Raw genomic sequence first — 18132 nt, forward strand, 5'->3', positions numbered from 1 at the left:
GTAAACTCATCCTCTAATCCTCTGCATAGGGCAACTGTCCTTGGACAATTCTGAATTTGCTGCCACATTACTCGCAGGCCGCCGCCTAGCAATCACCTCAGGAGTTCACGCGCGCAGACCGGCCGTTAATTCTCGCGCTCTCCTCGGTGAGGCGTGAGAAAGAGGCAGAAGCGACGGGCCGAGCCTACCGTCGACAGGGCGGAGAGGCACTCGCGCTCATGCGCGCGCTTGCAGCCGTGGTCACAGCCGGCGGTGGTGGTTCTCCTCCGGCGCATGCGCCCTTTCCTCCGGTCTTGCTTTTAGACTATTTGAACAGGAAGGCGGACATATTTGTAGAGGGCTCCCTCCTTGATTAGCTGCCGCACTGAGGCGATAGCGACTACCCTGCGGCTTTGTACTTTTTTTGCCTTCGCTCATCTCTGCAGTTGGAAGGAGCTCTTTTTTTTTCTCCCCCGCCCCCCACCCCACCCCGGCGCCACGACGGACCAAGGTGGGGCAGCAGCCCGAGCAGCGGAACTCTAGCAAGCTGCACCTACTTCTCCGAGACTTTTGAATCCCGGTCCGCATCGGGAAAAAGAAAGGAAGGGAAACGCAGCGACCGGAGAAGCCGCGGAAGAGGAGGGAAAAGGCAGCGAGGAGCGGAAGAAAGCATCTCAACCGTTACGCGGTGGCCGAAGAGAACTCGCGCATCTGGACAGCAAAGCGGAGGCGTCGGCTCGCTTTTCCCGACCCAGAAGCGGGGGCTTAGCGGGGCCTCTGAGAGGGCTCGCCCGCGCTACCTCCGCCGTGGCTTGAGTACGAAATGAAGCCGTGCGCCGCCTCAGGCCCGAGTCTCGGTGGAGGGAGCAGCTGGATGACGCTCCGCTGAGAAAGTTTCCTGTTTTTCATGGTAGGCCTCGCGCTTTTCCTCCACCCCTCCTTCCCTTCTTTCAAAGCTGCTGCTGTGCAGCTAATACCCAAAGAGAAGCGGGAGGAACCGCTACACTGATCGGGGAAAATGTGGTTCCTTCGACACAGGGCCTCGGGCTGGAGACGAGAGCGCACCGGCGGGCTAGGGAGTACAGCCTAGAGAGACTCGCGGGGCAACCGAGAAGGCGGCTCCCCTCAGGACGGAGCAGCGCCTCCCTTCCCGTTTTCGACGTTCGCTTTTGTCGCGCGACGATGTGTAACGGGGGGAGGACAAGGGACAACCCCAGCCAGACTCCGGCTCTTCTCTGAGAGGGAGAACTCAGGGAGACACCCCGTCCTCCAGATTTGATTTCCTGTGGATTAAGGAGACCGCCTCTTCAACATTATGTCGACAGGAGAAAGCTTTGAGTCCCGGTTTGAAAAAATCGGGATGATGATAAAAGACCCCAAATCTGAAGTGAATTCGGACTGCTTACTGGTGAGTGGCATTGACTTCCTTTTCGGTTTCTATTAAATGGGAGGGGAAGATTTCCTTGAGGGTTGCCCCCCCCCCCTTAAATACAAGATCTTGGTTGCCTTTTTATTTCTGGAAGTGTAAATCTTGCATGTATGGATGGTAGTGATTTGAAGAAGGTTACTAGAAATATTTTGACAAAGCACTCAGTCTAGAAGGGGGCAGCTCTATTTTCTCAAATTAAAACAATTCATTCTTGTAGGCTTAGGTTTGGGTCAAGGCCCGCTATATGGAATCCTCGATTTATGACAACAATTAGGACTGGAAGTTTTATCACTAAGTGAGGCAGTTGCCAAGCAAGTTGCATACAATTTTATGACTTTTTTTGCTACAGTTGTTAAGTGAATCACCATGGTTGTTATGTGGATTCAGCTTCCCTCATTAACATTGCTTATCCAAAGCTCCCTGAGAAGGTTGCAAATGGTGATCACGTGACTCCCAAGGTGCTGCCAACGTATATGCTGGTTGCTAAGTGTCCAAATTTTGGTCATGTGACTGCAGGGAGACGGCAATATTTGTAAATGCAAGAATTGATCGTAAGTCACTTCAAATGATTTTAAATTGAGTAGTACCTGCAATGTGTTGTGGAACCCTTTTGAGAATTGGAATTCAGTTCAAATAAGTCAAATTGAATTACCTCAAAGAGGTTAAGATGATTGTATGATTCATGTGGTTTCCAACCAATAGAATCCATATACTGCCTGATATTCAAAGGATTGCCCTAGAGGTTGATGGAGGCTTAATGTGATATTAACACAAAAAATATTACTGTTACAAAGATAAGATTTAGCTTGCTTATTTGGACTTATTTACATGACTGCATGTACTGATTTAGGGAATGATACTGTTGTGCTAATATTAGGGATGTGTTCAAACATACTAAACTGAACATTTGGTTAGTTTGTAGCTTAGAAGTGAACCTATGTAGTTTGTTTATGGTTCTGTGGTTATTAATTCAGGCACTCGGTTAAGTAAATAAACTATACTTCGGTTAACCATGGTGTAACTTGTGTAAATATAGCTGGGGTGAATCTCATAGAACATAGGTTCCTAACCAATTAAGATTAGTCCAGGTAGTCAGTGGTTTTCTATTTACTAAAGAAACAGGTTAAATTGGTGTATGGTGCATTGATTTTAGGTAGCTGAATTAGGTTTACACCCTTGTGCATAATTTCATTTTTCATATTAACCCAAAAGAATAAGTCAATATGGCTTATTTGTCCTTATTTTTTCCCATAATAAAAATGTAACTTTAAAATGTTTGACTATGGGTCCTCAAGACTATTAAGGTAGAGTGTGCAACATCAGTGTATAATAGAACCCTTTCCAGTATACAATACTGTAAAAAAAAAAAGAATTGAAAGCCACATGACAGTGCAAAGTAAAGAATCAACCATATTTTACCTTTATTTTGTGGTTAGTTTATAAACTTCATAATTGTTAAGGAGGACAAGTATAATTGAAAATAACTATTGTAAAAGCTTAGTATGAGAGACAAGGCCATTGTTTTTATTGCCTTTCACTGCATTCTACTTTTTTAAAAAATAAGCTGCCTTTCCTTATTTTTATCAATGTCTTGTCAAGTGATTATATTTTATTTCTTTTATAGACGGGAGATATCCATCAGTGCAGTACTGTAGCAGGCTACTGTATATTTGGCAAACACACACTCTACAGTGCTCTAGGTACTCCTGTAACGCACCTTTTATTTATTTATTATATATATGTATGTGGTATATGTGTATATGTATGTATAAAAATCAGGTGCATAACTGGAGTACCTACAGCACTGTAGTTGATGTAGCCCTTTTGCTGCCCTTGAAAGCTGCCTCTCTGTTATGGAAGGAACCAAAATTTCAGCCATTTGGGTGGAGGATTAAGGAGTTAAGTTGCCCTTAGTTTAAAGCACCATTTTGCTCCTTAAAATCCCCTAAATCTCCTCCTCAGATGTCCCTCCAGTTTTTATTAACATGTTGCACAAAGCCTGGCAATGTCCTTGAAATGTAGAGGTTTCTCACTGTTGGGCATAATATTGATATGAGAGCACTGTTTGTATCAGTTGTAAATGCTTTGTGTGTTAGGCTGATGAGTGGGACAGATTCATTTAACAGTTACTGTGTACCTTTTGAATTTACTTCATGGGAATGATATTTTTTAGCATAGTGATTGATGGTTACACTAAGTCGATAATCAAGAGTAACTACTAAATGTCTTATCAGTAATAGAGATGTGCGTGGCCTGTAGTGAAGTAGGAAGGTGTCCGATGTGAATTAGACTTTTTGCCCAATTAGTTTAGTGGAATTTTCTATGTTTATAATTGGGTTAGGTTCAAGATAGTTATCTTGTGTGTCTAATCTAGAGAAAATAGTATTTTAATTTTAGAATAGGACTGTGTAGCACTTTGGTTTAACAAAACTAATGTGTTCTTTCCCTGGATTTCATGGCTCCTTTGGAAGACAATAATATGACTCTTGGAAAGGACATAGATGCTTTAACTTGTTGCAAATAGGTGTAGCATTATTCAAATAACTTTCTTGGGGTTGGATTAGCCTTGATGCAGAGTGAATATACTCTGATATTAAGCTAAATTCTGAATCAGCTTCTCACCTGATGCTGCTCTACCCTTGTTCTGCTGGCTCTTTGTCCCTTTCTCCTGACCTTATTGGCTCTTTCATTTTGTAATTTGAAACAAAAGTCCATGCACATGTATAGTCTATAATACATATGATTGGGTTAATGTTTTCATTTTATGTATACTGTGTAGCTTTTGATAACCAATATTTCGCCTGCATCATTGTACATGTCTAAATAATGGAGTGAATTTATGGTGGTACTGTGAATAACACACAGAGTGAAAATCTCAGCAGAAACTACCTCTATATTTGATTAAGGAAGCTGTCAATTTATCCCTTAGTATGTATGTTATGTTTCCTGGCAAGGACCAGATTTAGTACTGATGCTCAGGTAAAGCCTGACATGGTACTTACAGGTCTCACCCTCATCTTCTCTTTCCGTCTCCCCCTGGAAAAAATACTGTTAATTGCTTTCTCATTTGTACCTATTCTGAAATTTATATAAACCGTAGATTTTGGATTTTAAGTAGACTAACTTGTGCATGTCTTTCTTTTCTATTTTTTTAAGTTAGTAATAAAATTCTGATTTATTGTTTCTTGGGGCCTGATAATGTTATGAATATAGGGAAATATTAGAAAATATTAGAAAAATCACATGAGCACTAAAATTCTGACTTTATTAAAACAATAGTAAATTTATTTCACGTTAGAGCTGCAAGTTGCTTCATCCAAAAATATATATATATATATGTATGTATATATATATATATATATATATATATATTTATATGCTTAATTACGTTACATCATTACTGTATTGCCATTTTGTATTTTTGTAGCAATTTTGGAAGTTTCTCTGGGAATTATATTTACCACTTAAGATATGGCAACAATTTTATAAATATTTTAAGAATTTAATCATATGCATGGCTAGTATAAGCTCTATTCATTCTCTTAAAGCTCTCAATCACATTAAGTTGTTGGTGGAGGAATAATGTATTGTGCTGCTCCTCTTGAAGGCAGTCTTCAAGTTTCCTTATAATTATTACATCTATATTGTCCTACATGATTTATTTTATTTGGTTGTTTAATACCTGAATAAAACCACAAACATAGATTAACTGGATCTGAAGGTTAAGATGCCAGTGTTCATTTCTCCTGACTTTTTGTAACCTAAATACCCTGAGTTGCTTCTTTGAAGTATTTAGATGTTTTAAAGAAGCGATTGGATTTATTAATTTTTTTAAATGACTGAAATCAGTTGTGGTCTGGGTGAGGGTAGTCAAGAAGAAATTAAATCCAGTGGGTTCCTTAAAACATCTAGATAACATTTTTAAGCAATATAACAGTTGTAATCATAGAAAGCATTATTTAAGGATTGGGATTTAAACTTTTTTTTTAAGTTAGTAATAAAATTCTGATTTATTGTTTCTTGGGGCCTGATAATGTTATGAATATAGGGAAATATTAGAAAATCACATGAGCACTAAAATTCTGATTTATTGTTTCTTGGGGCCTGATAATGTTATGAATATAGGGAAATATTAGAAAATATTAGAAAATATTAGAAAATCACATGAGCACTAAAATTCTGATTTATTGTTTCTTGGGGCCTGATAATGTTATGAATATAGGGAAATATTAGAAAATCACATGAGCACTAAAATTCTGATTTATTGTTTCTTGGGGCCTGATAATGTTATGAATATAGGGAAATATTAGAAAATATTAGAAAATATTAGAAAATATTAGAAAAATCACATGAGCACTAAAATTCTGACTTTATTAAAACAATAGTAAATTTATTTCACGTTAGAGCTGCAAGTTGCTTCATCCAAAAATATATATATATATATATATATATATATATTTATATGCTTAATTACATTACATCATTACTGTATTGCCATTTTGTATTTTTGTAGCAATTTTGGAAGTTTCTCTGGGAATTATATTTACCACTTAAGATATGGCAACAATTTTATAAATATTTTAAGAATTTAATCATATGCATGGCTAGTATAAGCTCTATTCATTCTCTTAAAGCTCTCAATCACATTAAGTTGTTGGTTGAGGAATAATATATTGTGCTGCTCCTCTTGAAGGCAGTCTTCAAGTTTCCTTATAATTATTACATCTATATTGTCCTACATGATTTATTTTATTTGGTTGTTTAATACCTGAATAAAACCACAAACATAGATTAACTGGATCTGAAGGTTAAGATGCCAGTGTTCATTTCTCCTGACCTTATTGGCTCTTTCATTTTGTAATTTGAAACAAAAGTCCATGCACATGTATAGTCTATAATACATATGATTGGGTTAATGTTTTCATTTTATGTATACTGTGTAGCTTTTGATAACCAATATTTCGCCTGCATCATTGTACATGTCTAAATAATGGAGTGAATTTATGGTGGTACTGTGAATAACACACAGAGTGAAAATCTCAGCAGAAACTACCTCTATATTTGATTAAGGAAGCTGTCAATTTATCCCTTAGTATGTATGTTATGTTTCCTGGCAAGGACCAGATTTAGTACTGATGCTCAGGTAAAGCCTGACATGGTACTTACAGGTCTCACCCTCATCTTCTCTTTCCTTCTCTCCCTGGAAAAAATACTGTTAATTGCTTTCTCATTTGTACCTATTCTGAAATTTATATAAACCGTAGATTTTGGATTTTAAGTAGACTAACTTGTGCATGTCTTTCTTTTCTATTTTTTTAAGTTAGTAATAAAATTCTGATTTATTGTTTCTTGGGGCCTGATAATGTTATGAATATAGGGAAATATTAGAAAATATTAGAAAAATCACATGAGCACTAAAATTCTGACTTTATTAAAACAATAGTAAATTTATTTCACGTTAGAGCTGCAAGTTGCTTCATCCAAAAAATATAAATATATTTATATGCTTAATTACGTTACATCATTACTGTATTGCCATTTTGTATTTTTGTAATTTGGAAACAAAAGTCCATGCACATGTATAGTCTATAATACATATGATTGGGTTAATGTTTTCATTTTATGTATACTGTGTAGCTTTTGATAACCAATATTTCGCCTGCATCATTGTACATGTCTAAATAATGGAGTGAATTTATGGTGGTACTGTGAATAACACACAGAGTGAAAATCTCAGCAGAAACTACCTCTATATTTGATTAAGGAAGCTGTCAATTTATCCCTTAGTATGTATGTTATGTTTCCTGGCAAGGACCAGATTTAGTACTGATGCTCAGGTAAAGCCTGACATGGTACTTACAGGTCTCACCCTCATCTTCTCTTTCCTTCTCTCCCTGGAAAAAATACTGTTAATTGCTTTCTCATTTGTACCTATTCTGAAATTTATATAAACCGTAGATTTTGGATTTTAAGTAGACTAACTTGTGCATGTCTTTCTTTTCTATTTTTTTAAGTTAGTAATAAAATTCTGATTTATTGTTTCTTGGGGCCTGATAATGTTATGAATATAGGGAAAATAGTATTTTAGAAGAAATATTACTAAAACTTTAAGAATATTCTAACTCAAAGTTTCTTTGGAAATTCAGTTTGTTACATCAGGTCTGCAAATCAGCACGGGTCCGTGACATGCCAGCAACCAGGCCACGCAAACAAAGCCCCATCCATGGGATGCAGGCAGCATGTGAAACCATGCCCTCTCTGGGCTATGGAAGAACCTCTCTCCATGGAACCGGTCCCTGGTGCCCAAAAAGTTGCGGGTCACTGTATTACACTACCAGTTACCTGATGAAATCAAAACAAATCAGTTTGGGCAATAAGAATTTCTATAGCGCTTTAAAATCTAATATAACATTCTAAACTATTCCTAGAAAGGTCATATTTAAGTATTCAATTTCTATTTCAGGTGTGATTATATAAACTATTTTAGTGCTTTTATCTTAAATGCATGTATGCTTTTTAATTGTTGGGTCTTAATATACTTTCAGTACTCTAAAGAATTGTACTTCTAAATTGAATTTGTATTCCTTTTAAAAAGTGACACTAAGACTTCAATCCTATTATTTACAGTATTTTTAGAAGAAATATTACTAAAACTTTAAGAATATTCTAACTCAAAATTTCTTTGGAAATTCAGTTTGTTACATCAGGTCTGCAAATCAGCACGGGTCCGTGACATGCCAGCAACCAGGCCACGCAAACAAAGCCCCATCCATGGGATGCAGGCAGCATGTGAAACCATGCCCTCTCTGGGCTATGGAAGAACCTCTCTCCATGGAACCGGTCCCTGGTGCCCAAAAAGTTGCGGGTCACTGTATTACACTACCAGTTACCTGATGAAATCAAAACAAATCAGTTTGGGCAATAAGAATTTCTATAGCGCTTTAAAATCTAATATAACATTCTAAACTATTCCTAGAAAGGTCATATTTAAGTATTCAATTTCTATTTCAGGTGTGATTATATAAACTATTTTAGTGCTTTTATCTTAAATGCATGTATGCTTTTTAATTGTTGGGTCTTAATATACTTTCAGTACTCTAAAGAATTGTACTTCTAAATTGAATTTGTATTCCTTTTAAAAGTGACACTAAGACTTCAATCCTATTATTTACAGTATTTTTAGAAGAAATATTACTAAAACTTTAAGAATATTCTAACTCAAAGTTTCTTTGGAAATTCAGTTTGTTACATCAGGTCTGCAAATCAGCACGGGTCCGTGACATGCCAGCAACCAGGCCACGCAAACAAAGCCCCATCCATGGGATGCAGGCAGCATGTGAAACCATGCCCTCTCTGGGCTATGGAAGAACCTCTCTCCATGGAACCGGTCCCTGGTGCCCAAAAAGTTGCAGGTCACTGTATTACACTACCAGTTACCTGATGAAATCAAAACAAATCAGTTTGGGCAATAAGAATTTCTATAGCGCTTTAAAATCTAATATAACATTCTAAACTATTCCTAGAAAGGTCATATTTAAGTATTCAATTTCTATTTCAGGTGTGATTATATAAACTATTTTAGTGCTTTTATCTTAAATGCATGTATGCTTTTTAATTGTTGGGTCTTAATATACTTTCAGTACTCTAAAGAATTGTACTTCTAAATTGAATTTGTATTCCTTTTAAAAAGTGACACTAAGACTTCAATCCTATTATTTACAGTATTTTTAGAAGAAATATTACTAAAACTTTAAGAATATTCTAACTCAAAATTTCTTTGGAAATTCAGTTTGTTACATCAGGTCTGCAAATCAGCACGGGTCCGTGACATGCCAGCAACCAGGCCACGCAAACAAAGCCCCATCCATGGGATGCAGGCAGCATGTGAAACCATGCCCTCTCTGGGCTATGGAAGAACCTCTCTCCATGGAACCGGTCCCTGGTGCCCAAAAAGTTGCAGGTCACTGTATTACACTACCAGTTACCTGATGAAATCAAAACAAATCAGTTTGGGCAATAAGAATTTCTATAGCGCTTTAAAATCTAATATAACATTCTAAACTATTCCTAGAAAGGTCATATTTAAGTATTCAATTTCTATTTCAGGTGTGATTATATTAACTATTTTAGTGCTTTTATCTTAAATGCATGTATGCTTTTTAATTGTTGGGTCTTAATATACTTTCAGTACTCTAAAGAATTGTACTTCTAAATTGAATTTGTATTCCTTTTAAAAAGTGACACTAAGACTTCAATCCTATTATTTACAGTATTTTTAGAAGAAATATTACTAAAACTTTAAGAATATTCTAACTCAAAGTTTCTTTGGAAATTCAGTTTGTTACATCAGGTCTGCAAATCAGCACGGGTCCGTGACATGCCAGCAACCAGGCCACGCAAACAAAGCCCCATCCATGGGATGCAGGCAGCACTTGAAACCATGGCCCTCTGGTCTGTGAAAAAACCTCTCTCCATGGAACCGGTCCCTGGTGCCCAAAAAGTTGCGGGTCACTGTATTACACTACCAGTTACCTGATGAAATCAAAACAAATCAGTTTGGGCAATAAGAATTTCTATAGCGCTTTAAAATCTAATATAACATTCTAAACTATTCCTAGAAAGGTCATATTTAAGTATTCAATTTCTATTTCAGGTGTGATTATATTAACTATTTTAGTGCTTTTATCTTAAATGCATGTATGCTTTTTAATTGTTGGGTCTTAATATACTTTCAGTACTCTAAAGAATTGTACTTCTAAATTGAATTTGTATTCCTTTTAAAAAGTGACACTAAGACTTCAATCCTATTATTTCTGGGAGTGTGTAATGTTAATGCAGTGTCCAGTGTTTAGGCTTTACAAGTCTCTATGTCTACCTACTGAAAACACTTTGGTGATTGGCTTATTTCACAAACAGTTAAATCTAGAACCACTGACAGCAAGAAACACTTTGACAACTATTGGTCAAAGTCTTTTATGTCATCATGGCAGATCACAGAGAGTAAGGAAGTCAAAAGTTAAGGAGAGATATGTTAACTAATTCAGTATAACAAGAATTTATATTACCTCCTTAGCTTCAAATGAAATAGTTTTTAATGGCTGAAATTTTATGTGAGCAGCTATTGGGAGTCCTTTCTGTGAATATGTGTTGCATAGAAAATGAAACATGGTGTGCTAAAAAGTGCTTTTTCCCTAAAATTTCTATCAAATGTTATTGTACAAATATTGTGAGTTTTTTAAAAATGCACTTAAGTTGATGAAAAGAGTCCTTTAACTGTAAGGAAGTTACATATAATTTTACCTGTAAGAAATAGTGCTTGAAAATGTTACTTGTGACTCAGAATGTATTTTTGGTTACCATTTTATGAACAATATAAGGCAAAATTTTCATAAGTATCAGATGAAGTAAAAAAAATCTCTTTGTAGGCTATAACATACATATCATAGAAGATGGGTACAATGGAGAATTGGTTTTGTTTGACATAGTAATAGTAGTAACAGTAAAAGTAACATAGTAACCCTGACATTGTAATTTTTTATATCTAGGGTTTTTTCCCAGATTAAAAAAAAGATTTTCAAACATATGATCCCAAGCACCTGAATTTATTTTATTTCTCCAAAATTATTTACAGTTTATTCAATGAATAAACTATTCATTATTTATTTATTTATTATTTATTTATAGTTTATTCAATGAATAAACCGATCCAAACTAGACTGCAGAAAATACAACTTCAGTAACAGAGTTGTCAACGCCTGGAATGCACTACCAGACTGGTTTCTTCCCCAAATCCCCAAAACTTTAACCTTAGACTGTCTACTGTAGACCTCACCCCATTCCTAAGAGGTCTGTAAGGGGCGTGCATAAGTGCACCAGCATCCCTACCATCCTTGTCCTAATGTTTTCTTTTATTTGTATCCTTTACATGTATTTATAATTATGTTTACATTTGTATCTGTCATAAAATACATACTTGACAAAATAAATCAAATAAATAATAAATAAAATGTTTGTGGTATAACTTAATAAGATTTCTCTAAGTTATAAAGTAGATAGATCATAAAACCAACTTAAAATACCTGAGGAAATATCTGAACCTAGTACCATAAACTTTGTGGTAAAACTTTGTGGTTAAAAAAATCTGTCTTCAGAGAACAATACATTCTAAGACTTACACATAGTATTTCCTTTTCTATGTACACCTCCACCAAATGAAGAACTTGAAGATGATAAGGAAGAGTTTGCACTCCTTTGGATACAGGTAGTCCTTGACTAACTACCATAATTAAGGCCAAAATTTATTTTGTTAAGTGAGCTTTGCCCCCTTTTATGACATTTCTTGCCACAGTTAAGTGAATCACTGCAGTTCATATGGTAGTGACCTGGTTGTTAAGAGAATCTGGCTTCCCCATTGATTTTGCTTGTCAGAAGGTTGCAAAAGATGATCATATGATTCTGGGACGCTACAACGGTCATAAGTATGAACCAATTGCCAAACATCTGAATTTTGATCACATGATCATGGGATTGCTGCAAAGATTGTAACTGTGAAAAACGGTCATAAGTCACTTTTTTCAGTGCCATTGTAACTTTGAATGGTCACTAAATGAGCTGTTGTAAGCCAAGGACTATTTGCATTTGGTTTGTAAGTCATTTTAAGGGCTTTGAAAATAAGTACTTCTTGAACTTATTTTCTTCTTCCTCACCTATAAATAACATCTATATACCTAATTTGTAGAAATACTGGTTTAAAATTATATTTAAAAATAGGCGATTCTATAACCCTATAGGCTCCAAGATTATTTATTGACCTCATATAACCTGAATCAAATATGCTTCTACTAATGAAAGATGTGGATGTATCTAAAATCAGCAGTACATTTTGTTTTGAATGAAACACAACAAGCTCATTATATATAGCACTATCATAGCTTATATTTTAAAAATAATATATAAACATGCTGCACAATCTTACCTGCACTTGTGTCTGATATTGAATTATCTAGTTTTCTGTAACTATAGTTCTGATATCTTTCCAATACTAATAATCAATTGGTTTCATGGCTTTTAGCACATAATTTCTTCTTTCTTGTAGTACAATTTCCTCTGGTAAATCTGGAAGATTTTAGTATCCTAGATAAATTTTCCTTCTACAGTAGAAAAAAAGTATTTACTTTTATCATCTTATAAACATTATACAGATTCCATTTACTTATCACCACTAAATTTAATCTGGACTAAAAATCTATTTCCTGACATGTTTATGATCAGTCATTACTGTATAAGTTTGTTTTACTCTCCAAGATTAACCTCTTCCTTCTCCAATTTTTCATAAAATTAGGACCAGGCTGTTCCATAACATGTTTACTAGATTTGAGCTTTTCAAAATATGTTTTGCAGAATCCTAGGTTCCATGAAAATTTGATAAGATTCTGTAAGAAACTAAGGGGGAAAATGTTCACCCAACACAGATATTTGTCTGTCATAAGAAATTTGCCTCTTGATCAAGAGTTCTGGATTTGTTTGCTTTTTTAAAACTAGTGGGTTCTGTGGCCTGACAATGTTAGAAAAGTCCTCTACTAAGTTATTTCCAGAAAATTACTTTAGCACTCTTTCTTACCAGTCGGTCTTTATCTCCATAGGATAAAACAAAGGAACTGATAACAGCCTGTAATTACTGTACTATCAGTAATTGGGAAATAGTGTCCAAATTGCTAATGTGGTATTTCCTACAAATAAATACAAAAATAAAACAATTACTACTCTTACTACAACTAGCGTTTCTTACATTATTATAATTTTGGGGGGCATTTTGAAAATTCTATAAGTTTAAATATCAAATCTGTAATGGCTTTATTTTTAGTATTTGATTATTTTGGGAAAATGTAAATGATGTTTTATTCACAGCATCTATCTGTATTTTATTGCATTTCTCAATAAATGATTAAGTTCACATATTATGTAAGCCATAATGAGATTTGGTTTGGGTTTAGCATGTTTAATAATTCAGCCATTGTTTGTAAAAATGGTACTTACTTAGTGGTATACCCAGCCCAGCCAACTGTTATTTATTGAACACACTGTGGTTAAATAAACTACAATTATGATTTGCATGCTGTCTAAGCCAACCAGCATACAATTTTTGTGGCTTTAAATATATAAACTACTTGCTCTGAATGATGCAAAACACCATTAATATATAAGTCTTCATAAATATATTTTACAGACATAAATTATAGAACATATGAATAAGGTTAATTGTTAGTGCTTGAGACTTGAAGAGTTACATTTTAGAAGCAGTTAATTTAATTGTAAGTTTCTCCAAAAGTTTGTTTTTAAATTATACTTAATTGTAAACCAACAATGAACCAAATTACCATAAAGTTTCAGGCTCCTTTATGAGAAACATAAGTTTCAGCACATCACTGGACTAACACATTCTTAAGGATCTTAACTGGATAAATCAGGCCATTTCATAGCTGGCTCGGTAACTTTGGGCCAATTACTCTCAGCTGAATTTAAGTCACAATGTTGTAGGAAAAATAGGAGGCAGGATTATTAGGTGTGTTCATTACTTTGAATTGGCATACATACATGCATGTTTGCTGCCTTGAGTTTTTTATGGCTACATAGCAAATATTTCTGTTCAGGCCACTGTCTCATAAAATAGTTCAATGAAAATAGTTATTAATATTAGTACATTTGTAGAGCTTGGTCAATTTTTCTGAGGCTGTGCCTCAGTGAATCAAACCCAACAAAGTATGGCTTGAATACAGGCAATCCTCAACCTATGACTATTTGTTTTAAGCTACAACAACACTGAACCAATGGTGATTATGTCTAGTCCTTGATGTTCCACTTTTCCCAACATCCCCTGTCAGGTGATTGAAATCTGAGCACTTGGCAATCAGTTTGCACTCATGATTGGTTATAGTGCCCTGAATCATTCCCTGCTGGCTTCCGCAGAAAGTCAATGGAGCATCTTGCAGGAAAAATAACAAATCTCAACAAGTCTCCTCAAGTACACTTTCCCAGTCCCTCTGCACTTGTATCATGTGGGCACTTGTGTGTCTTCCCCAACCTGCACTGGTTCCCATACACTTCATCTGTGTGCTGCACACCAGCCCTGACCCACGCTCCATCCTTGTGTGTCCTCTTTTTCCTATGCTACTCCTCTCATGCATCTTTCCTGACTCACTGTATTTCTTCTATTCCCAACCTGCGTCACATCTCTTCCACACCATTGTTGTGTCACATCCTCTTGCACCCTCCCTGACCCTTGCCATACTCATCCTGCCTAACTCATGCTGTGCTTCTTGTACACCCCTTGCTCCTTCCTCTTGCCATGCCTGTTAGCTAAATCCCTTGCACCCTTGTGCACCTGATCTATATGGCACCTCTCAGTCTCTCACCTTTACGGTGCCCCTCCCATGCACCCCCTTGCTCTCTTACTTATGTCTCTTCTAACCTGGAATTTGCAACTTGAAGGTACAATATGAGAATAGTCTTTGTGATTGTCATGGACAATATTTCCTGAGATGAGAGAATAAATACAATAACTTTCTCTTAATTTTTCTGGCTCTTTATTTAACTTTAAAATATCATAGATAATGGTATGTTCCTGAACTTCATAAAGTTGGGTGAAGGAATAATTCAGTATGCTGATGACATTCAATTGTATATATCTATCATTTGCCAGGCAAATGATGCATTGGCAGTGCTGTTGAGTGCTTGGGGGTTATAGTGGTCTGGATGGGGAGGAAGTGGCTCTGACTCAACCTTGGCAAAACAGAGTGACTATGGGTTTTTGTCCACACACCCCCCCCCCGCAGGATCAGATGATTCTTCATCTTCAACTCTGGAAGGGATAGCACTTCCCCAGACTGAGCCGGTACACAATTTGGGTTGGCCTTTGTACAGATTTATCTGATACATCAGTTGTGCCCTTTCCTGGACCGGGAGGCCTTGCTTATGTTTACTCATGCCTTAGCTCCCCTCTGGATTACTTTTTTCATGGGCTGTCCTGGAAGAACACTTGGAAACTTCAACTTGTCCAGAATGCGGCAATGCACATGAGTATTTAGAGCCCCTAGGTTTCCCCCTGTAATATCTCTGTTGTGCGAGATACTCTGGCTTCCATTTTTTTTTCTGGGTGCAATTCAAGTTAATGGTCATCATCTTTAAAGCCTTATATGGCACAAGGCCACACTATCTGCAGGACTGCCTTTTCTTAAGGACATCTACCCATCTAACCAGGTCAGATAGCGTGGGCACGGTCCTAGACTCTTCCCCTAAATATTGTCATCTGATGGGAGCTAGGATGTGTGCCTGTTCTGCAATAGTTCCTGCCCTGTGGTATATTCTGTCCCCTGAAATTTGGTAGATCTCTACCGTTTTAACTTTCTATAGAGCTTTGAAGACTTGGCTTTCTCCCCAAGCATTGGGAGAAGATTAAATAATTGCGCATTAGAACTGATCTGGCACCAAATTTTTGCTTTTAATTTTTTAATGGGTTGAGCTTTATAACTTTAGTAAGAGTTTATGTTCCCTTTAATTTATGATTAGGAGCTGCCCAGAGCTGCTTGAAAGATGGGATACTATATAATTGTTTTACATACATATAGTATTTGTGCTGGAATACACATAATACTTTCTAGAAAGGGGCTTTGTTGAACTTTGGTCAGCTCCCTAAGCATTAGTGCTGTATACTTCTGTAGTATTAGCTCACCATGTTTGTGAGGGGAAGTTGCATAGCTGGTGAATCAGGACCTGAGATATTTGAGAATTAAATGAAGACCGGTAAATTTAATATACAGCTTTACCAAGATGGAAGTGTTGTCTTGATAGCCTGTAGTGGATGCCTTACTTCACTTTAAAAGTATTGTTCACTTACATATTTTTTAGTTATAGGTGTAAAATGTGGTGTCTAAGATCCTAATATAGAACAGCTGTTATGCATCATGCTAATATTTGGAAAACTTGCATTGATCACTTCTTTTATAATGAATTCAAATTCTAAACAAGTTGGCAGTGGTGAGTATGGCAGGGTAGGAGAAGTATGAAATCTTTATCTAACGACCTCATCCAGGACTACTAGAACTGTGGGTCACATGATATTTGTGCCTAATGATTTTTGCCATGTACAGAAGAACCTCTGGTCATGAACGCTTCTGACTACGACTAAATCGGGTTCCGATCAAAAAATTCACAATTATTTTTTTTGCAGCTGATTTCCCCTTCTGTGCCATTTTTTTTGTAAGTGCCAAATTTCCAAAATTAGGTTCAGGTCATGACCAAATCGGTTTGAGACTAAAGTTATGGAACGAATTATGGTCATGACCAGATGTTCTATTATATATGGAGATTTGTGCTGTTGCTTTTGCTATATTTTTTTTACCTTAGCTTTTGCAAAATGCTTGTATAATGATAGGATACAGGTAGACCTTGACTTACAACAGTTCATTTAGTGACTGTTCAAAGTTAAGACGACACTGAAAAAGTGACTTATGACCGTTTTTCACACTTAGAACTGTTGCAGCAATGCAGCAGCCCCATGGTCACATGATTAAAATTCAGATGCTTGATAATCAATATATATGATGGTTGCAGTGTCCTAGGGTCATGTGATCACCCTTTTCAACTTTCTGACAAAGTCAATGGGGAAGCCAGGTTCACTTATCCATTTGACTAATTTAACAACTGCAGGATTCACTTAATAACTGTGGCAAGAGAGGTTGTAAAATTCACTTAACATAGTTTTTACTCACCAACTGAAATTTTGGGCTCAATTTTTGTCATAAATTGAGGATTACCTGTATCATGTGAGATACTGGCAAGTATTTGATTAGATATTTGAAAAGTGGATTGCAGCGTTTCCCTTTCAAATGATCAAATAGCCATTTCTATTTTAAATTTTACTGGTTAAAGTAATTCATCTAAACTAGAAGGTCGTGTTTGAGTATTATATTGAGTTCTTAGGTTAGAAAGTCAGTAGTATAAATAACAATATTTTCTTGTACATGTGCAAAATAATTTTAACTTCTTTAAAAATGTAAATTAGTTTGAATTAATTTAAAATATTTTAAAATTGATCTTGTAGTAACAGTTATTCGTATTTTAGTCCTGGAATGTTGAAAGTATCTTTATATAACATCTTACGATTGAAAGAGTCATTGACTGCAATTTCTTTTGTAGCTTTATATTTCACTATCCTTCATTCTATTATTATCACTCTGACATTTTGATATGAAATAATGTTGCTTGGTAACAAGTAAAAACATTATGTGTCTGTGTCTGTAAAATTATAACTAGAACTTTTTCTTTGGAAAAGTGAACTTCAAATGAATGTTAAAATTAAGAACAAACAAAACATACAAAAATGGCAACAGTATTATGTATTTATGAATATTGTATTGATTAAATATATGCACATTAAGTGATGCATAGGTTTCAAGATTTACATGTAGTACAAGAAATATAGCATTTAAATTTCAGCATTCAGTTTTATTAGTACATAATTGAATAACCTGGCCATTAATATCATTTATAGCTTTATGATACTTTTAAGATGATACTAAGATAGAATAGAAATATAGCTACTAGATGAGAAAAAATACTCTTAAGTAAATGTCATGTGATTTGCGTAACTTGTTTCCTTGAAAATATGCAGGAATGATCTTGAAGAAATATGGCATATATTTGTTCTTTTTATCAAAGACTCTTTG

General features: G+C 35.7%; 1 protein-coding gene across 1 annotated transcript in view; it reads left to right on the plus strand.

Moving 5' to 3' along the window:
• Nucleotides 1-290: 290 nt before the first annotated feature.
• The window catches only part of ROCK1 (Rho associated coiled-coil containing protein kinase 1), an 88467-nt gene continuing 70625 nt past the window's right edge, over nt 291-18132 (plus strand). Inside the window, exon 1 of the mRNA XM_058179153.1 lies at nt 291-1387. Within this exon, the coding sequence (XP_058035136.1) occupies nt 1295-1387 (93 nt within the window). The 5' untranslated portion in view covers nt 291-1294. The remainder of the gene's footprint in view (nt 1388-18132) is intronic.

Source organism: Ahaetulla prasina, chromosome 3 (genome assembly GCF_028640845.1).
Source record: "Ahaetulla prasina isolate Xishuangbanna chromosome 3, ASM2864084v1, whole genome shotgun sequence".
NCBI classification, from domain to species: Eukaryota; Metazoa; Chordata; class Lepidosauria; order Squamata; family Colubridae; genus Ahaetulla; species Ahaetulla prasina.